The sequence below is a fragment of the Patagioenas fasciata genome, chromosome 3 (genome assembly GCF_037038585.1).
Source record: "Patagioenas fasciata isolate bPatFas1 chromosome 3, bPatFas1.hap1, whole genome shotgun sequence".
In the NCBI taxonomy this organism is placed as follows: Eukaryota; Metazoa; Chordata; class Aves; order Columbiformes; family Columbidae; genus Patagioenas; species Patagioenas fasciata.
This window is the reverse complement of record NC_092522.1, coordinates 76,920,033-76,942,614: the sequence shown is the minus strand read 5'-3', so window position 1 is coordinate 76,942,614 and position 22,582 is coordinate 76,920,033. Positions and strand designations below refer to the sequence as shown.

Below are 22,582 nucleotides of genomic sequence, written 5' to 3'. Positions count from 1 at the left end.
AGCTGGTGCATGGGAACTGGTTAAGCCAAAATAACCTTATCATGAGCTTTTGCAACCTGCCAGAGCATAAAATCAAGGTGGATGTGGTTTTTTTTTTGTGTGCAGGTGACCAGTTCCCAGCTGGTGTCTCATGTAGCCGAGGACAGAGGAAGAGCGGCGGGGGAGCCACTGCCTGTGTCCTCCATCCCTTGCAGGGCAAACCCTGCAGCAACACGTGATGCTGTCTCGTGAGAGCCTGAGGCATGTATTACCCTAAAGTGTGCTGTGCAAGTTTGGTTTTCACTATGCCTTGATGTTCTTCTGCCAGCTCGGTGCCAGGTGCTATCACCTCCACTGATGGTGGAGTAATGTCTCTAGCGACTCCCATGGCCACCCCAGTGTGCTGAGGAGGTCTCTTCAGGTCTTAGCTTCGCTCAGGCCTTCAAATCAGAGCTGAAGTGGGACTTTGCTTTAGTGGCCACTCCTGTGTAAGCCGCAAAGGATGTGGTTTCATCTCCTAATTTTTCAGGGAGGGTGGTCAAAATCTTTTCCCATGGGTGAAAGACTGTGTTTTTTCTGGAGGCACTGTGGCTCCATCACAGCCGCTTTGCAGAGGTGCCACAGATTATATGAACCACCCTAGTTTCATGGGCATCAGGGTTTCTGTCACTGGCATTAATAAACAAGGATTTTACCTGGTGTGTTAACAGGATTGACTGTGTATTATCTGTTTGTATAGCCTCAGAGAAAATCCCAGGACTCATGTTACTACCACAAAGTGTTTTCAGTAGTTCTATTTTAAAATACTTTAATGAATTTCTCCAGTTAAAAAAAAAATCAAACAAAGGTTAGCTTATCCTCTCAGCCCAGATTTTGGTTTAAATTGCTATATTTTCTTGTTGTGGTTTGGTATTTTTCTGTCTAATAGAAATTTAGCAGAGACCTCCCTCTCGATTTCTCCCATATGTAGTTAGTTACCACTTTAAGCATTTTAAAATTATTTTTTACTGTGTTAATAATACTTCAGGACTGTTAACATATTTTTACTACTTGCATGCCTTTGAGGAACATAGTGTAATAATTGTAATAATAATTTTTACGTTTCTGACAGATATTTGGTGCTGATACTTGGCACTATTTCTCATAGCTGTTTTTCTAAAATAATTGCATTTGCTACTTTAGCTTGTCCTAATAACTTAAGATCTATGGCACACAAAACTTACCACTAAGTATTTACACCAACCTGAAACTCTTCCAGACAGAGAACAGGAAGGTGAAATTGCAGTTATCTGGGGATGCTAATGTAAAACACAAGTAGTTTTCTTTGCAACAGGTCTCTGAAATCCTATAAATTTCTATATTTCTAGTCTATAAATTCGATAAATTTCACAAACTTGCTGCCATGCTCTTTGCTGTAGTCTTGCAACAGAAAACAGCTGCAAAAGCGCAGGAGAGCCCACTGGTTATTTCGGTTGTACATACTTTCGTGTCACTGCAACAAAACAAGCAGCCAAACTGCTGCACCAAATGATTCTGATGCAAAGAAACAACATATTGTGATTCTTTTTTTGAATTGATCATTTTAAAAAGGCTACAAAGAATGCAACTTGGCACAAAAATTAAGCCCACCTCTCATTAAGTGGCCACTATATTGTGTTTACACTAAGATTTATGTATATTTTAAATTGCCATTGTTTTATAGTAATTAAAAGAATGAGGCCCATAGAGAGGGGAGTAGTAGTAAAGCTGGCAAGCGTGCAGGAAACAATGTCAGTGGATTTGGAAAACATCAATATTTCTGGACTTCAAAGTGGGGTTTCAGCTGGGCAGGGTGAGTCTTGCCTCTATTGTCCCTGGTCTCTATATCAAGTTATGGGGTTCTGCTGCAGACACAAATTTCAAAACAGACTTAAAGAAGTGGATGCATGAGAAAGCTAGCTTGACAACATCAGCTAGTCGATCCTTGCCATTGTTTTTAGACTGGGAGAGAGGATGGAAGCATTTGCAGGGTCTGACCCCATCAATTCTAAAACACACGAGGAAATAAAAACATCTACTTACCAGACTAATTTCTGGTTAGCCATTCTGCCTTATAAGTTTAACATCATTCTTATTTTGATATGTAGCAATTGTGTAGTCACCCAAATAAACCCAGTGCAATTAATGAAGTTTAATGCCCTAACCTCTCGTACCAGTATGTGCAAATGAAAGGAAGTTTCCCCATGGATTGCTGTATTTAAGGCCGACTGTTTTATGTGATATAGACTACCATTTGATATCAGTCTGATCTTTTAGCTTTAAGATCTCTACTTGAAATGTTTATTTCTGCCAAGAGGGCCTTAAAAGATCCATCCAAAGCAAAATATATTCTCTGCCTTACCACGCCACACTTCAGCGAAACACCCCTGACCAAGCTTCTGTTCCAGAAATAATGAATCACGTGCAACTTCCCATGCATCTTTAGCCAATCCAACAGTTTGTGGAGTATTATTCGTAGCAATCACAGTTAAGTTAAAACACAAACCATCAGCTTTCTCTATAGGAGAGGAAATTAATAAAAAAACACACTTATAATCCAAAATTATGCATGCATTGATAAAGATGGAAGGTGACTTGTCTCTCAGTGCTGCGTTAAAGTTCATTTGCAAACACTGATTTTTGGATACTGGAGCTAAGGACTTTCTTAGCTTGCAGAAAAAGGCTCCTTGGTATAATTAATAGATTACTATGTTAGCCTTGATTTATTATTAAGACAATGGTAATTTGTCAAAATCAAAACCTGCCAAGGATACACAGAATTTCAGTTTTCTTTTGCCATCAATTACAGCGAAAGTTGAAGATTAAAGTATTTCAAAGTCAAAGACATCTTTCCAAAGGTACTTTGCTGAACAGTTTGAGTTTTGCTCCTTTTTTTCTTGTGGGCCACACTGTCCTACATTTTCACCTTCCATCTTGTAACCCCCACACAGAGAGCTATTTTAAAATAATTATTTTGCTCCATACCCATCCATACTTCCCCAAACTGCCCATTTCCCAGTCTCTTGATCAACTGTAGGGATTCTCGTGGAATTTCCCAGACATCTTTGGTTTTGACAGACAGATCAGTAAGCCTTGGCATTCCTTTATGACAGGGGACTACTAAGCGGCAGCAAAGACCTGCAGCTCTCTCTGATGGAGCCAGAAGTGAAGCCAACAGCAAAGGAGAGGAAAGAAAAAAAAGTGTGACATGAAACAAAAACAGTAAGCATAAAACCAACGCTACTCACAACAGCTGTTAGTTGCATACCACAAAGCATCCTGGAAGATTAGAAGTTGAACACTGAAACATATTCATTTGAGACAGAACAGAAAATATTTTAGTCTTTGCTTCCACAGCCTGAAATGGAAGGTGACCACCAATGGTTTCTCTTGTGGAGAATCTCAGGATTTCCCTTCTCTCACAACGCTGTATTAACTTCATGAGTATACTGTAGTATACTGTAGTACAGTATAACTTTATCAAAATCATCTGCAAGTAAAAAACTAGATTGTTTCTGAACCGAGTAAAAGAAATAGAGAAGATTCACTTTTTCTGAAAATTGCAGCAATGAAAATTTGGCAGACTTATTGCTATTTTTTTCTAGATATCCTGGGAAAAGGTATTTTCTGTATGGTACTCTGTGAAAAGGTGTTTTTGTAGGTGTCCCGTAAAAGACTTTCTGCCATTCTTTCTAGAGCAAACCTTAGCATATGCAGCCAGTCCTACATCATTTGGGGCAGATTCCTTATACCTATCTGTTAGAAAGCTTCACAGAAGACTGAACTGTGACAAAAGGCACAAGATATTTTAGCAGGAGTAAAAACAATGAGATATATATACACACACATATTGCTGTGTAGTATGCTATGCTGCACAAAGCAGACTACAATATAAAGCTTGCACAGCAACTTGTATCTTAAAACAGGTGCAGCAGAGCAGAACAAGGTGGAGAATTGCAATTTTATTTCAGACTCAAACATAATCTTTATTCTCCCATGCAAGATTTCTTTCTGGGCAGCTGAACAGTGTGTTTCAGCATCAAAAGGTGGGCAAACACTGAAGCTCCCTGTGACATCAAGCCCTACCTCCTTAGCACAAGTGCTGTGGGATTGTGGGGAAGTCCCTACAGGCGCCTTGACATGGACCTTGTTGTGTTTCCTGTAGCAAGACAACAAAGACCACAAAACAGGGAAGATGAGCTGACCAGTTGGCATGTCTTATTCCAATATAATTCCAATGGGAACATCAGGAGCGAGACTACTCAAAATATGGACAGTATCTGGAAAGCTTCCTTAGGAGTTTGGACAGCTGCAGAAAGAAACCGGAGGTTTTTAAGACCTCCTTGCTTTCTTTAGTGGAAAAAAAATAGCTGGGCATGCTGGTGCTCCAGTTAAGCCCAGACTGCATGCACAAGAGCTTATGCTTGACAGGCCGGCTGTTAGGGATTGGGTGAGTGGTGCTTCAATTTCAGACATGCTCTTATTGGACTTTGGTTTGATGTCAGGACACCCTGTGGATCTCAACATTTTTCATTTGTAAATCTCATCTGTGAAAGTCCAGACACTGCAGTTAATTTTATTCTCCAGGTAAGAAGGGGCTGGGAGAAGCCGGCAGTCTGGGTCACGAGGGTACTGGGCAGTGCCATGGCAGTGCAGTGCGGGGAAACCTGTGCCGTGTCTGCGCACGGGTGCACTTGGTACTTCCAGCTCCTGACCCAGGACTTCTTACCTGAGACCAAACTGCACACTGTCTAGGCGGGGAGCCTGGTTTCCAGCTGCCTGGACAGGAGGTGTCCTCCAGCCTGGCCACCTAGGGGCTGAAAGGGTGGGCTGCAGAGCATACTAGTCCTGCTGTGAAGGCAATGGTTCTTCAGGAACCGTGCTGGTGTTTAGAGTTATTCAGGCATCTTTGGGCTCTCCTTGGAAGTAAATCCAGGCACTCACAAGGTGTTGTGCTAATCTACCTCCCACAACTCTGAGTGCGGAGCAGGCGATTCGAGGCATCCGGGGCTGGCATGGAATGAGGGCTCCTGTGTTCACCTGGATCTGGGAGACTGTAGTTGAAAACTCTGGAATGTGGGTCTGTACCATGCTCTCCTGAGCTGCCCTGCCTGGATCCTACTGATTGTGCCTCTGTGTTGCACAGAAATGGCTCTTTCCAGATCTATTTGTTTCTGCGTCTGTGTGTGGAAAATACACCACCCAAATAATTTGACCACAGAAAATTCAAAGTTGACATATACCAGCTGGTATAGTGGGGCTGAAAATGATCTTCCTTAGATGTGGGGTTTTATACATTATTCAGCTCCGTTTAATGTAGAGTCACCAGAAACAACTAGAAATTCTCCCAGGCAGCATACACCCATCAGAAATGGGGCAGAGAAGACAGCCAGATGTCTAGTATGAATAGCATAAGAATACAGCAGACAGAATACAAAGAATACAGAAAAAACACCCCACAGAGAAGCTGTTTTCCCAAGTAAAAATTATGTAAAGTTTTTGAGCAGCGAGCATTTGAGGTCATCTGTTAATATAATGAAAAGCTAAAGTAAGGAAAAAAAAGCAAAATAATTCGAAATACAAATTTCTGCTTAAAAAATGACCCTATTGAGAAGCATGACAGTCCTCTATGTAAGAACTGGTTGTCCTATGCAGAGGTTTGAGGGGCTTTAAACTTGTATCCGTTGTACACCAATTGCCAGTGATAGCTAGATGCACTTTTGGGTTGAATAGTGCATGCCACATTTTAATTGCAGGAATTAAAAAAAAAAAAGCAAGCTTGGTGGGTAGACACAAACAGTGTGCTTAAAGGAACATCCACCTTGCCGTATTTATTTTTAAAATTAGACCAGTTATAATTTCAATGTTGATACTTTGCACATCGAACACAAATCCAGTGGGAAAATTTGAGTCAGGTAATATATGCAAACCTTCGGCCATTGCTTTAGGTGACTGAATTCCACAACGCAATTCCCTATTTGCTTTATTAGCAATACTGTGCTGCAAAGCGGTACATATTAGCAGTTGCTTATGCACAGGGAATTCATGCTCTGAGATGTGCAAGTCAAATTCAGTAATTGTGTTCGGTTAGAGGAGGGAGAGCCCACAAAACCTTTACCTGAGCAAAGTGCTAGCTTTTAAAAGCTCTGCCACTGTACAATGTGAACAGCACTCAAAGACATTTACAACAGTAATGGGAAAGGGATAATGGAAGATGCATTACAACAAGCAAGAGACATAGCTCAAATGACTCTTTGGGGCGTCTTACACATACATCAGATCAGCAGCAAATGCTTTTGTTTTAAAATACTTCAGAGTGCCACGTACTATCTGAAAAATTACCTGAATAATGCTGAACCAGCTGCTGAAGAGTTTCAAATTGTGCCCGAGTTGTGATATAATATCCACCATTGTCAAGTTTACGAATCTTATAATGTTTGACATGATCTCCTTTCATATCATCCCAGTCTCGAATAGACAGGGAATAGGCACCTGTTTGAAGCAAAAGAGAGACAAAAAATTGTAAGTAGCTTTTAGATACAAAGATTTTGGTTTGCTGGTCAGTTGTTATAAAATGAAAAAGAAATTGCCTTCAAAAAATGCTTATTGTACCTTGAAAAGAACAAGTGAATCTAACACAATGGAGTAACACAGAAATCTTACAATATTCACACAACATCCCTTTTGCACTTTTCTAGAAAGAAATCTGGACTTCTGTGTAAATGAAAACTAACATTTTAACATTTACTGCTTCAGGTTGTTAAATTGACTTTTCTCTTTCTAAGTGTCAGGTTACACTGCAAACATTATACTCCAGGTAAATGCCAGCGGGTGGTAAATATCAAGATTTTCATAGGAAGCACTGGAGATAATGACTTCATATATGTGTGGTGTTGTTACCCAGATGGATCCCAAACTTCTTCACAAACGTTAAACAACCAAATTAGCACACTTTGTGTGTCACAGTCTTTGGATGGTGGCACTACACCAAGACTGTGCACCAGGAGATCTGCACGTCTCACTTTCCAAATCCATGCTGGAGCTTTAGAGCTTACTAGTGGGATTCAGATGCCCAAACACAAGGGCTAAGTGCCATGTGAGATGTCCCAGGGCATCCTGCTTGGCACTTTTCCCACAGGCTGTCACATCTGTCTGATTCACTTGGATGCCCGGCAGGCATTTCAAATGGCTCTGGATTCTCATAGCTAGGGAAAGGAAACTCAGTTGTGGGGCTGGATTTATTTTTAGGTATAGTGGTGGCTGCCTGCAGGTGGGTTATGGGCCTACAGCCTATATATATGCCCACACCTAACCTTCTGCTGTTATTAGGAAAGCTGAATTCTGGCCTAGTTTCCATGACTGTTTTGGCACTGCAGATATCGATGGCGTAAGGCAGGTTTGAGCACCAGGTGTCTGCAGTCATGGGCGGCTGAACTGAACCACAGCTTCCTGTTGACTGTAGAGGTAGCTTGACCACCTACACAGGGACCTGGACATTCAGGTGTCTTAATTTGAAGCGCAGTTCTACTCTATATACAGAGACACCCACATGTTGGTTTTCTAGAGTGCGAAAAGCAAAGCCACATTTTACAGTGTAATGCAGTTTCTGAGCAAAAGCATGACCATTTCAAAGGTGATGGAGAAGACAAATCTTCACTCATGGCTCAGATGAATACTGTATTTACTCAAAGGTGATTCAGGCATTAAAAGAAAAAGAAATAAAACAACAAACAACAACAAACGAACTAGAGGTAACTGGCAGCTGCAGAGATCTCAAGAAGGTTCTCCTTTTGGATCCTGGGCCACTTTCACTGGTAACCATACCAGCTAAAGGCAGGAAAAGAAAACCACAAGCAGATAATTTTGGACAATGTGAAAGGTGGAGTGATTTCTCACAGGTCTGAGAGCAAACAGCACTGACTGCTGCCTATCCCAAGTCAGGGCATTTTTCAACACACCTGTCAGGTTCACATCCTCCAGAGCCACCTCCAGATAAGTGAAATGGCTTAAAGAACCCCCCACAGTTAGGTGGTTGTGATTCCTAGTGTAAGATGTCTTTCCCGGATGTCTGCCAGAGAAGAAGTTTCCACGACCACGTTAACCTGCACCAGGTTGCAGTGCTGAGTGGCTCACTGCTGAGGGAGCTGCAGTGAACAAAACGTCTCCACCCTGACTCCAAGGACTTCTCAAATTCCCTGTTATTTGACGTCTAAATAGGAGGAAAAGAGCCAGCACTTACACAGATGATTCTGGTTTATGCTAATGGGAGACACCCTGAGAGGAGTGACAGGTTTTTTATTTTTAAGTGTAGAAAAATACTGTTTTTAAGGATGTTTTTCTGAGGAGGTTCTCCCACCGAGTCAGTACATCTCCCTCAGCTAGGAGTTCAAAGCTTTTTGGGGATTTGCGAGCACATCTTGTGCATGCTTTGCACCACCACTCTGGGTTGTACACTGTCAGCCTATCTTCAAAATTTTCCAGGCAGTGTTCTCCACCTCCGCATTTGTGAGTTTTGATCCATTGGCACCAGCTGTATTTTCTTTAGTCACGCTCCCTGCCTATCTGGTCACTATTTTAGATTCTTTAGGAAAATGTAAACAGTCTGTGGCTTCGAGTCTGCAATCAGAGCTGTGTGGGTGGCCCTCTGTGGACCCCCACTGACCTCAGATCAAGTTGCAGGACTGGAGCTTTAGTTCAAATCTGGACAAAAACAAGAACCAAGATGGATTTCATTATTCATTTATTTAGGCTGTTGGTTATTTATACTATTCATTGTTATCTGATGATGACTTCAAATTGAAGATACATACATAACAAAAATTTGGATAGAAATGTGACATTACAATATATCATACTAATGTTTTTTTTTTAAAAAAACAAACCTAACACCAGACAGCCTTGAAGGGTGGAGATTGAAACCAGGCGAAGGATTATACAGACAAGAGCTGATGAAGTACCAGGGTAGTCAGGCATCGAAAAAATGAAAAGCCATCTCCATGTGATTTATTTTGGAAGTAAGAAGAGAAGACAACCATGATCAAGGGAGGTTAAATTAATTCTGAAGTCATCCATGATGATACTTTTAACATAATCCTGATTAATTTTATTATTGTTTTTATTTAAAGCAGAAGGGACTATTCTAGGTCACAAAACAATTCCTGCCTCAAGCCCAAGATGACTAGCTGGAGGAAGGCATTTTGAGAAGGCTTATGGGAGAATGTACCATTCGAGCCCTCCTAGCTGACTTTTTTCTTTCTCATGAACAAGTTCCCTCTCTTTTCTTCTGACAACATACTGAAATGTCACAAGGATGAGAAGGGAAATAGGCATTTTTGACAAAAACCATGCATGTTTGCTTTTTCCAATTGCTTTGATGCAAACTTAGCCTGAAGATGTAGAATGTCTGAAGTTCAAATGCAGAGAAATTAAGCTTGCTGCTGTAAGTCCATCCATGATGGATTACTCCATTTCCCCAAATGTTTTTATGTCTCACAAAAAGCTCTAGAAAAAAGCCCTGACTTAGCCAAGTGAACAGCCCTGCAAAACATATCCCCTATCGCTGTAAAAAAATTGGTCAAAACAGACTAAACTGATAATGTGTTTTAGAGAAACAGTGTTGTGTTTGCTTTGAGGACCGCTGCATGCCTTTTTAAACTCAGCCCAGAGTGGAATGAAGTCCAGCTCCTGACACAAATAACAACTGTTGGTGAAAATGAACAGGTGGAGGCTTTTTGCAGAAAAAGAGCAAGTTGGAGCCTGTCTTGCTCCTGGTGAGAATGCCTCACTGCTACATAGGGTATGGTGAAGCCGTGGGGGGCCAAGATGGGAAACTAGCTGTTTGAAGCAACGGCCTGTCTAGTCAGATTTTGCATCAGAAAGAGTCCTCACAGTTATGGGCAGCAAAGGAAGAATCCAGTGACTGCAGGAGTCAAAAATTTAAAACTTACAACTTTACATGTCAGAATGCAGCATCATAGGTCAGATCAAGAGGACTGGGAAGTTGTGTTTCTTTTCTCTAAGCCCCTTTACCAGCCATGACTCCAACCACTTTGCCTACTAACTCTAGCTGATAGAGTGCGCCCTGATGAATGCACTGACAAGTCAGTGCTTTAATTACATGAACCATTGTTAGACTTCAGAACTCAAATAGAATTAATTCTAGTGACTTATACTTCACACACCCATTGTTTTGGATTGCTAGCTAATTGAGAAATGGCCAGGTTTGTTTTCACTTAGTTGCAGGTTTTCTCCTCAATAGTTGTATGAGTTACAGAGATCTTTTCATACATGTGAAGCTTTGAAGAAGAAGTTGACAGGCCTCATGAACAAAGCATAAAAGCAAAGGTAGCATCTACTGAGAAAACTGGAACTCCTCCAATATTTTTAGAGGGAAGGAGGAGAATACATCCTTCCACTTGACTTCAACAGAATGGATACGGTTGAGTACTTTATGAATATACTAATTAGAAATATTTTCAAGTCTTTTCATTGTTAATCTGTGAATTAAAAACTACTACGTCTTCCTCTCTGCCCATCCCCCCTGGGGATCCAGCATTTCAAAGGGGAAAGGCCAAATAATCCCCTCATCTTCTCAAAATAATAACCACTACCTCCCACTGTCCCAACCCCTCCTATCTTACCTTACATATGCCATGCAAGAAAGTTCAAATACTCTGCTTGTTCAAAAGCAAGCAGTAATTTTCACCAAACTAAGCTGGAGATTCCCAGCATCTGCTCACAGTAGGCTAGCTGGCTGTGCCTGGACTGGACCTGAATATGGACACCAGGAGGTCTGCCTCTTCTAGCCCCATCCATAGCTGCTGTTTTGAGGGGCCACATAACTCCATTGCAATAGTAGTATCCTCCACACATGCATTGAGAGGGACAGTGCGATGCTCGGACTGTGGCACCCGAGCAGAGCACCCTGCCCGTGCATGACCTGCACTGCAGATACCATGGGCTGAGCAGGGCATGGGTTGCACTTGGGTTGCTCTCTGCTTTGAACACTCGTTCTGTGACCTTGGGATGTCCGCACACCCAATTCCCCAGCACACACATAAGCAAGATGACACTTATCTCTACCTTCATACCACTGAACACAGTATTTTACAAACCTAGCACAATTTTTCTCATGTATCTTCTCATTTATAGTCAGAATATCTTCGTCAGCCTACCTTTGGTAGTTTCACTTTCCCGGATTAGGAAGGTACCTCTGGGATTTCCAAATGACAACAGCTGCCTCTCAGCATCTTTTCGGCCAAGTTTGCCAAAGTACCACCTTAGGGAAACATCAGAAACAGTAAGACAAATGCTAGATAGGATTACTAGGTAGTGTCACGGAGCTCAGACAGGAAGTATTATTTGTGGAAACTTTGGTTACTCTTTAACCATTTGTCTCATACTGTGTCTCTTATTGCGGGAAGGTAACATGACAAACTGTGTAGCAGATGTTGTATACCTTGTGCAGTAGCACTTTGCATTAAGCCTATAATCAGTAGAAGCTGTGAATGCTTGTTTGGTGTCTTATGACAAAGGCCAGACTCTGACAAACTGAAAACAAGACTTGGTGAGGGAGAGAAATAGACGAGGAAAAGGGCAGAAAAATGCATCACTGCCAAAGAACAGCATTTTTGCAGATGTTGCTATAAACTACATATTCGACTTACACAGTGATGTATTAGTATTCAATATTTTTGTTGCAGCACAGCTATAAAACCTCAGTAGAAGGACCAGATGCAACCACTTTACTGTGGTTGTATAAGGCTTTCAGAATGTTGGTACCTTTTCCCTTCTTGTAGCAATTTTTTGTTTTGTTTTTGGTTTCACAATCAGCCAAGTACAACCTGAAGTACAGACTACAGTAGTACCTCCTTAGCTCTATAAGCAACTCCAGTGTATCTTTTATACTGGAAATAATATGGATACACACAGCACTCCACTTTTTGCATAGGTGTGTCCTCATTATGCTGCCTGCTGCATACCTATTTGTAGGTATTTGTTGATTCAACATGCCCTCTTTAAGAGGCAGTTCGCACACTAATTGACTCCAAACATGTTTACAAGGTGGTTCAGGAAAAGTGAGGGCATCATTCACTTAAAGTTTGAAATCAGTCAACACTCGAATATAGGAAGCAGACCTACGTTCCTTTAGGTTTTCTTCCTTTGTTTTGACATTGAAAAAGCACTGAGCTTGTGCTTCTTTTGTTACTAATTACCTAATTATTTATCAGTACCATTAAGAACTGAAATAAAAATAATGTAAGTAATTTGAAAAATTGCCGCAATCAATCAAAATCAACTCCTCAAACCTCCTCCAAATACAGCACTAATGGGTCTTTACAATAAAAAGAAAACATACTCCTCTGCTTGGATGGAATCAACTGGAGCCACATAATTACTGGGAATGTAACCAGTTTCGCCTGTTGTCAAGGACCGGGCCTCCCACCAGTCTCCTTCCCTGCAGAAACAGAGGTGAGGAGAAGTGAGAGCAAGATACAGCTGTAACGACAATGAGCTGACTTTGCTAACAGCACTTGCAGCTGCACAGTGTAAGAAGCCACAGCAACTCGTCTCTTTAGCATTGCATGCTTCCGAGAGAGCTGTTTGCATGTAAACTCAAATAATATACGTAATTTTTTACACCTATTATTATTTCAGTGGTGATTAGCAGTGTAGACTTCCACACATGGCATAATGGCATAAATAGGCATAACAACCTAGTGAAATCGGGTTTGGTGACGGCTGGATTTGGACTAGAATATTGAAAACTGTTTCCATAGTGATTATTCTAATACAGACCCTTGAGAGAGCTTATAGAAAAACTGCCAAATTGAAACGTCCACTGCTGATTTTAAACTTCTATGGGGATAATTAATCTGAAACCCAAAGACATCAAAAAGCCATCTATCAACACGGAGTCTTAGATTGCCCTTAAGGATCACACTTCATTGTCTGGATTCCCCCTCATGGCCACCTAGAGGAGGTATGGACTTAGCTGCATTTTCAATTACTTACAAAAAACCATTCTTCTACAACACTGAAATCTGAAGAAGTCCATGCAGGACCTCTTATGGCGATGTTCCACAGGCATAGCATCAATGTTTGTCGTTCACTGGTGTGCACAGAGGGACAAGGTACTGCCTTTCAGACAGTGTGTGTTGCTGTAGAACATACAGCTTTAAGAGGAGTTTATTTTTCAGCTTTCTACAGGTTGCAATGATTTGGGATACAGCAATTCGTATTGAATTCTCAATACCACATTCACCAGTGTTTAACTCCTACCACTACTAATAAACATTCTCTTTTCTATTTCTCGACTGCTTAGAAACTCTTTCTTAGTTCCCCTCTCTGTAAAACAGAGATTTATTCACTATATAAAACACCATTATCAAACATGACCAGAGAATTCAGCCTCTTCTGTAAGCAAGCGGTTATAGAAAACACATTGTCAAAGCTATTTCTGGCAGCAAAGTTTGTGTTAAGGTGAGCTCTTACTTTAAATTTTCAGCTCCACTTTCTTTAACAGTTTGAAGAAATATTAACTCTATGGAATGCAAGTAGAAAACAGCTGTGATTAGTCAAAAAGGTGTTTCCAATTCTACAGTTCAAAAAATCAAAAACCTACTAGCTTTTCTGGAGGCTGGCAGCTGACAGTATTTTAATACACCTTGTGTGCATTAGTAGCCCAGGCAAATGGCCCTATCTGTTCACAGCCATAATTTTACCAGCTGAAGTGCTAACCCTTCCACCATATGTTTCTGTAGAATATTTCTGACAGATTATGCCATACTGTGGTTTATAAATTGTACCGTTATATTTCTTCTCCTTACTGCACAGAGAGTCCACTAGATGGAGGTATTTTATCATATCTAGGGAGGAAAAAAGCAATCCTGTAGATTATCACAACACCAGGCATAACCCCCTCTGCTTTGACAGAGAAGCTTAAATCTCTCAAAGCACTGCCAGAAAGGAGGAGGAATGCAGACTTTTTTCACGGCTCTTAATTTTAGACACCCAGCTGAGGCAGGAGGAGGGCAGTCAATGGGGCTAGCCAGTGGTGGTGGGGACACTGGGGATGGGTGAGTGTTTCTGAGTTCCCAAGTCAGGCTCTGCTCTGAACCACCCCTGCAGGTACCTCTTTCCTCCAGACTGCCCTTGGTATCATTTCTGATTTCAAATCACAGGGATACCCTCCATCCGCATTTCAGATATCGCTGTCCTGAACTTTTAATCCAAAGCACGAATCAAATTTCCTTTGTTGAGAGCTAAAATAAAAATCCAAACTCCTCCAAAAATTCCAGACAGACTAGTTTTGCTCACATATATGCTTTCCGGTTGCAAGCAATGTTGGCAGACCCTTAAAACAAATGGGCTTTTTTCATACAATTTCTGATACAAGTGAAGAGAGGAGGCATTCCCACAGAAAAGCTGCTTCCTGGAGATTCCCAGCCTGGCCATCACTACTCCAAGAGTGTGGTTAGGTCTGTGTTTCTAAGCAGACAGAGCTTACTATGATGGGAACTGAGCTTCTATAATCCTACAGGAAAATCAGTGGATGCTTGGGTTTTTTTCTCTTAGAAAACCTTCCTCCAGGCAGTAATTACCCACATTCTGGAACTGCCCACACATGGGGGAATCTCTCTGTCCCACCAACTCCAAGTATGATTGCTCCACAAGTCCTAGTGGGCTCCCTATGATTTCATCAACTGGCATGTGTAAGGAATTTATAATGCATGGAATTTCTTCTTGTTTCTTTCTGTTATGGTATAGTTTGTGCAAGGGTAGGAAAGCAGCAGGCAACATACACAAAAATGGATACCCGGCTAAAAAAGTATTTAGAAATAGAGAGGTTTTTAAACTGCTGCTCCCTCTCCAAGTTGTAAATGAAGTTGCTGGGCTTTCATCTGCATCAAAGCTCTTCAGCTTCATGGCTTAATGAAATATTCCATAGAATTACCTTTTTTTTAAAATTTTTTTATTTTTTAATAACTTTAATGCACATTGAGCCAACTCCAACCCTGGAGTTCTATTAAAATTAACAGGAGTTGCACCAGGGATGAATTTGCCTCACTGTCACAAAGTATAAGAAAAAAAGATGAGAGCAATATCACAAAGCCACTAGAAAGTGACATACTTGGTTGTTAACCCATTTCTATCTCTACATGATATCAATATAGAACATAACACAGAGCCTTCAACTTCATGTTCTTAGCCAAGACTTACAAGATGTTCAGATATAGGTCAGTAGCACAGTAAGCTTTCGATGTTATTTTTAAATTGCTAAGGGATTTTTTTTCTACAGGCAGTTAATAAAATTAATTTTAAGCTGATGATTTCCAGGATGGAAGTGTGGTTTTCATGCCAAATGCAACTGTACAATGGTGCATTCTCACTTAACAGAACTTCCTAGCATGTTCTGACTGCATCACCTACCTTTAAAAGGGAAAAAAAAAAAGCTTTTGAACTTGGCAGGCAAGTCTGGGTAATGTCTCTTGTGTGAATCAGTTTTTAGCTCATTTCTGTATGGCAGATTGCAAAATGTGTTAGTACATGGCTTGCAGAACTTCTGTGACTATTGGTAAAGTACAGAGCTGGTACTCTCAGTTCTGAATGTGAGTTTACTCTGAAATGTAAGCAGTGACTCACACAATCTAATGCTTATTTTTGAAGTAAAGATGCATGTGATTGAAGTGGTTTTTTTTTGTTGTTTTTTTTTTTTTTTTAAATAATAAAGGACTTTTAAAAACTGCATTAAATACAAAGACAAGTGAGCACAGAGTAAACCCCCTATGTATCTCAAATAGCCAACATTAGATTTACTAAAAACATAAGCAGATAAATACAACTGTCATCATTATAAGTTTAAAAATATTCAAAAGCATATTCCCATGCCTAAAACTTACGAGCTGTTAAGTATTTGAAATTTTTCTCCTTTGTGAAAACTCAAGTCATCTTCTGTTCTTGCTTCATAGTCATAAAGCGCCACAAAAAGAGTTACACCTAAAGAAGAAGATAGGTGAGTTACACTTCATCACAAAAAACAGGAGGGAAAAGAGCCTGAAGACAAGAGGTGGCTACACCAAATCTAAGCTACTCCAGTTGCTGAGGAGCAAAATAACCTGAAGCTTTCTACTTTTTGGACAACCACTCTAATCCCGCTGTCCTTATGCAGCCAGTGGGCATGCCAACTTGCTGACTCTGTACAGTCACTAATACTTTTGGTTTGGTACCCACACAGAGTGTGTGTCCAGACAACGCTTTCTGTTCCCTGGTAGAGGGATGAGGCAGTCAGCCTGCCAAACTGGGCATGTATACATCATTTCTCACTCCCTCAAGTGAACCAGCACCTGCAAGTTAGCAAAGGTAAGGCTGAAGACCCACCTCCATGCCTACCTTCAGTTCCTTGCACTATTTAATGACTTAACTCTTCCTGAAAGCAGCTTCTTGGGACACTCGTGCCTCTGCTGTAATTATATGATCGATGCTCACTAAGAGCACTGAAAGAAGACTTGGAAACTCACCTGTCCCTCCTCTTGTACGCAGCGTCCCTGTATGAGAGGAGGAATTGACTCCACCAAACACAGTCAGTCCTTGGCCTCCTGTGGCATGGAAGTTGTTGTAGTTTGGGATTGAAGTCACACCAAAGCTAGGATAGTGCTGCGGAGTGGGATCTGTCCCATAGCGGTAGCCTGAGCTTTGAGTTAAACTGCCATCCCTCTCATCAGTCAGTTTTGTTGCTTCTTTGTCCTTACATTGCACACAGCCCATTATCTAAAATCCTAGGAGAGGAAGGAAAGGACAGGTGTTCATCTGTTGATGCTCACCAGATTTCCCCCAAACCCACTAATGATGAGGATCAAGCTAAGTTTACTGCTCAAAAACTAAGTACTTTGAAAAAAACCCAAACATGGCACATTGAATATAAACAGCAACATTTTGGGAAAAGCTCACACAAAATCTTAATTGTGTTGGTTTCTCATGAAGGCCTGGGGAAGGTGGTCCTGCTGAACAACAGCTTGCATGGAGTTAGGAGAGGATGAAACCCCTCTTGCTCACCCTTCACCAGGAGGACATGACTGGCAGGCAAAGGCCACAGCCAAATGGCGCAGCTGAAGGTGTCCAGGTTTGCCCTCCAAAACACAGAGCGAAGTGCTTAGCTTATGACTGATGTTTGACTTCAGCAACTGTGCAAGAGCTGACCTCACCTAACTGCACTACAACTCATTCTGTCATTGGAGCTCCGTGTGATGGCCAGAAAAGTAGAAGCAATGTGCCGATGGTTACCACGGCACAGGAAGGTAGTAGGGAGCTCATCAAATGGCACAACAAAACCAAATGGAAGCATCCTTTCACATGGTGCCAAACCCAAGTGTAAAACCTACTGGTAGCCAATGGTCAGGCTGCCAAAGTATATATACGAGTCAAGAAACTAGAACAAGTCATGGAGGAATTAGTACATCAAATGCAAAACATCTCCAAGTCCAGATGCCTAAAATTAGAAACTGAGAGTGAGCAGATTGGAAAAGGTTGCACTCAGCTTTTTAATTTTTGTAACCTCTTGTTTAGCACCCTTGTGGGGCACTACACAGGCCTGGGTTAATCTCTCTTAATTTTAGGTGCCTACCTCTCTTTAGGTGAAGGGAGACAGAGGGTTTCTAACATCTTATAATCCATGTGCTGATGTTACTGAATTCTTTCCTATTGATTCAAGCTGAATATAGACACAAAACCTGAATTTCTGAAGCTGAGCTTGATGAATCTAGGGAATCAGATACTTCTCTGGATGCTCCCTTGATCTGAACCAGTGTGGTGAATGTTGTGGATAATTTGGCACACAAACGACATATTCTAAACATCGGGGCTGCAACAAGTGCAGTGACAACGGCAAAATCTTTTAAAAAGATAATTATTAGGCATATTTTGCCCAGAATATATAAATAGACAGGGAAAAAATGCACAAGACAGAAAAAAACCCAAACAGAACGTGTAGTGAAGCACATTTTTTTTATATTTCTTTTCACATTTAGGCCAATATCCATCACTCAGGGTAAACAACAAACATATTCTTTTTCAAATATCCTCATTTTTCTCTAGTTGCCAAGGTGGCTATTTTGCATGCCTTAATCCAACAGCAAAACAAGAAATTGGTTTTGACAAACTCATGGGATTCAGAAGAAGCCTATTCCTCCACTGCTAATGCTTGAAAAACTAAGCAGTAGTTCCCTGCTTCTATGTGACAGTCCACAGTCCGGATACCTGCTTCCTAAACCTAATCTGCCTAATTAAAACCCCCTTCATTTGAAAGGTATATTTCACAACTTGAAGATACTGCCAGTTATTCTACAAGTCTGTTCAGAAAAGCAACCACCATTTAAATGTCTTTCCCTGAGCTGTACTGCCTGCAGTTAGCACAGGTCTACTCTCTTGCTCTTAGCTTAACTTAAAGGAGCCCCTTTTACATTTCTCTGTTTCCTTCAAGACAGCTCATCCACTCAGCAGAGTTCCCTCACTAAAACTTTTAAGTCTTTTCACACAAACGGGAAGAGACGAACAGAAACAAGGACTCCTGACCCTGCACTTGCCTCAGTGGGTGGCATGAGGTGTGATCCCTCAAGAAAGTAAAGCAAAGCTTGAGGGAAAGGGGTTTGCAGAGGCCAACAGCCCGGAGGCTGTAAAACACACTGCTGCTGCTGCTTTGGCAGCCGTGCTGACCTCCAGCCTCTGCTCACCCTGGTAGCTGCGTTGGTGCTGGAGGTGCAGGGTATGGTGCTGAGGCTCGAGGTTGTCCAGCCCCACAAGGACCTTGAGTGACTCCAGGTGACCCTGCAGGGACTGTAATGGGTGCAGAGGTGCCCTGATGAGCTTTGTATCAGTAGTGAAAAACTGCTTGTGCAGATCTCTCTGCTGCTTTTACCTGTTTCACTGGTAGACCAAGGTTTTATTTCATTTCCATCAGGAAACAGCTTTTACCCATTACCAGTTATTGGCTCTGGAGCCCCTCTGTTTGGAGATGTCACTTAGAGGTGAGGTTTCCCCAGCCTCTCCCAGTGCCAAGAAGTTGTGAGGGAAATCCCAGCAAGGGAGAAAGGGCAGAGAGAGGCACGGACTCTCCAAACATGGCAGAGTGATCCATTAGAATAGACTGGTTAAAAAAAGGTGCAAGTGCTGGAATGTGCACTTCAAAACAGTTAAGCGATATGCAGGCTTTCCTATTTAAAGAAGAATCTCAGCACCCTTTTTGTTGGCTTGCAACCTTACCTCTCTGTGAAACTCTATCGCTTCCTCTCTTTCCCCTCCCAGTTCTGTTTCTCCACTTATTTTTTTCCCATGTGTTTTCACGGGAAAAAGCAGAAAAGAAAATGAAAGAAAAAAAGACATGGGAAACATGAAACCTGGAAGAGCAGTGGGAGGGCAAGGGGTTTTCTTGTTGCTCATTCGCAAACTCAGCTGAACAGGGAAAAAAAACTCTACTGAAGTCTGGGAAGATTTCATCTAACAAGTTACAAATGCTGAAAAGACAGACCTACACACCTCATTTACACATGTCAAGGAGGAAAATTGATGAGGAAAATCTTAATACTACAAAAATAAAATTGTTCAAAGTATTAATTCAAAAAAGTGAATAAACCAGGAGATGGTATACATATGTCCTGGTAGTTTCAGAAAAATAATGTTTTGAGGTTTTTCTTTTTACTAGGAATGGTATGAAAAGAAAACCAGTGAATGATCAGTTTCTTGATTTTTGTTTGGGTTTTGCTCCCTTTGTCTTTCTGCTGGCAGTGGCAGCACACAGGGAAGGAGAATTTGATGCGAAGTGAATGACTGACAAAAAGGGCTTTTTCTTTCACTTGCCCTTTCCCACTTTGTCACAGTGTCTAGACAATCCAAGTATAAAGACTGTTTGATTGTAGCCTCTTGTAAAATGTGACAGAGGGTGTGACATGCATGCATCTTTCCAAGCCAAGCCCCTGAAGTTGTCTGTTCCTGGCTCAAACAAACCAACATCATGGGGAGTCGGCTAAATGTGAGTGAATACATGTATGCATGTACATGCTTAAAATGATTTCAGCTAACCCAGGGGTTTCATAGACAATAAATATAACCTCCATTCAGCATCGGTCTTTGTGTCAATGAATGGATTCCAAAAAACTAATCTCCTTCAGTATAACAGAGCAGGCTTTTAATATCTGAAAGTTTCATCTTCCTGCATGTCAGCATTTGGAGCTGTGGAAGGCTGGAGTTATACAGTCAGTTCTGAGATCACCAAACAAAATCTGGAGCTGTTTTACACTGAATTCTCTAGAGACAAGCACACCACACTGTTCATCCAACATGCTGCGCAACTTTCGGTAAAGGAACAAGATTTTATTTCATTTCCATTAGGAAAGGCAACATTTCTCAGATGTGTGTTATGGGTCATGCAACACTGTCATTATTTGACACTGGTATTGTTAAAAGGTATGTAACTAGTCTAATTAAAACAAACTTTTCTAATGCAAGCAAGTTGAACTTGTTTATTTAAAGTTGCGTTTTTATGGGCAATGTAAAATGTGTTTTCATGAAAACATAAAACATTTACGTGGTTTTTGAGACTTCCTTAGAGACAAATGAAAATAACCATTATGTTATTTGTCTCCTTTCTTGCTCTTATTATATTTCTTGGACTTCAACATTTACATTGCAAGGAATCCAACATCAGCCTAACCAGAACAGTAGTTTCCTCCTACATGGTGGAAACTTTATTCAGCAGAGATATAAAATTAATGATATCATTACTAATAATTTAAATAATCATAGCACCTTAATTACTTTCAGTAAGGAAACAGATGAAGGCTAAGGATATGTTGTTAATGCTATTATTATCATAAATCACCCTTCTTCAGTTTTTCTAGTGGGTTGTTGGTTCTCAATACAAAATGGAAGTCTTACTGAAACATTCACCAAAGCCAGACATTAACAAAACCAAAAGCAGTCCTCTGTTAGCTAACAGAAGCCTAGAAGAAGTCCAGGAATACCAGGAAAAGTGAATTTTCACACTTCTATTTTAAAAGTAAAAGTGATACTTGAAAAGCAAGAGGCATTGACAAGCCTTGTCTAGCTCCTGAAGTTGTAAACCATCAGGAAAAGATGGATGGGAGGATAACTGATGTAAATTCACTCCTTCAGAGCTTCAGAAGTTTTTCCATAAGATTTTGGAAGTCATGGCTGAAACTTCGAATCACAGTATCTCTTCAGAACCTGCTTTTTATGAGTATTGTAGAAGAAAGTGGATCCTTAAAAAGTTTTGCGGGGTACAAGGAGATGCAAGGAGACACCGATCTACTCTGCACTTTTCTATTCATGTCATGGCCCCTGTCCTCTATGGCCTTGCCTAGGAAAGGGGACCACCCTGGGAGAGGCCTCCAACCTGCCAAAGAGATGGGGAGCAGGTTCAGACCCAGCAGGCCGCATCCTCCTTCCTCTCCACAGTTTCCTTTGGAATAAAACTTGACAGTAAATTTTTAGGAGAACTTCCTTCAGTGAAAGACAGAGGGAAAGGCTGGATGACTGGTAACTGTCAATTGTCTTTTTCAGACCAGATCTTACAGATCTTGACTGAAAAGCACCAGCAGGAAAGCTGAGTTAAGAAACAGTTATGTTAAAAGGGAATCAGAAGAACAAAAACCTTTGCTTTTATTCAGTCTCTGTGGTGAACATGCTTAATAATCAAACCAAGGGTTGCATCCAGCATGGCTGTGAGAAATATATTCTCTAAGGGATATCTTCCTGGTGTTTTATGTTTTGCTGAAAGCACCACAGAAGTATCAGCCTGGACATCAAATAAGCCAAATTTCATGAGCTACAGTAGGATTTAATATTCAAAATGCCACATTCTGAGTTACTGTGAAGATGCAAGACAAACAGAAAAGGCTTTCCAAGAATAAGAACTACGAAATTTTTTAAAGGAGACTTTAGTTTTCTGCAGTGCTTCCTGCAGGCTGGATAGGGGGAATAATCAACACAGAAATTCACTGTGAATTTGAAATGTCTTACCTTCCATGCCACTATTACTAGCTCCCTAGAGAGGAACTCATGGAGTACATGTCTTGAAACACAACCCTGAGACACATTAAAACCCCCAGTTTTCAGAAAAATCTTGCTCACCCACTTTGACTGGAACAAGTCATTAAGCATTCCAAGTTGGGCAACAAACAGACACTTAAAACTAGTCCTATGTAGGTCAGTAATTCTTGTGCTGTCTGCTTGCTGACCCCTCTTTGACTTAACATCGATGCTGATGGGAACATTTTGGATTCCCAGAATTAATTCTGTGTCAGTTTTAAGCCAACTCAAATTAAAAAGATGGAATAGAATAGCAACACTTGTTGCATTACTTTTGTTTATATCTATTAACTCCAGGATCTTTTAGAGGACTGCCTTCGTTCCAGCTTGACCAGTGATTTCACAATTTGTAGGAATCATGAAGCAGATCAGAAAGATACAAAAACTGCTTTAAAGTAATTAGAACTGCTGGGTGTTATTAATTATTTCTTGGTGGTGTTCATTATTTCTTGGGCTTGTGGATTGCGGGTTACTATACATATGC

At 41.0% G+C, this 22,582-nt stretch overlaps 1 protein-coding gene across 7 annotated transcripts in view; it reads right to left on the bottom strand.

Moving 5' to 3' along the window:
• The window catches only part of FYN (FYN proto-oncogene, Src family tyrosine kinase), a 141,343-nt gene that overhangs the window by 23,677 nt on the left and 95,084 nt on the right, over window positions 1–22,582 (bottom strand). For 5 of the 7 annotated variants that reach the window (XM_071806630.1, XM_071806628.1, XM_071806632.1 and 2 more), the window contains 7 exons: window positions 16,518–16,775; window positions 15,900–15,996; window positions 12,356–12,454; window positions 11,172–11,275; window positions 6,340–6,489; window positions 2,983–3,147; window positions 2,360–2,515 (listed from right to left, as the gene is read on the bottom strand). In XM_071806630.1, the coding sequence (XP_071662731.1) occupies window positions 2,360–2,515; window positions 2,983–3,147; window positions 6,340–6,489; window positions 11,172–11,275; window positions 12,356–12,454; window positions 15,900–15,996; window positions 16,518–16,764 (1,018 nt within the window). In that variant the 5' untranslated portion in view covers window positions 16,765–16,775. The remainder of the gene's footprint in view (window positions 1–2,359; window positions 2,516–2,982; window positions 3,148–6,339; window positions 6,490–11,171; window positions 11,276–12,355; window positions 12,455–15,899; window positions 15,997–16,517; window positions 16,776–22,582) is intronic. The other 2 variants (XM_065833145.2, XM_065833142.2) reach the window with 2 other exon arrangements.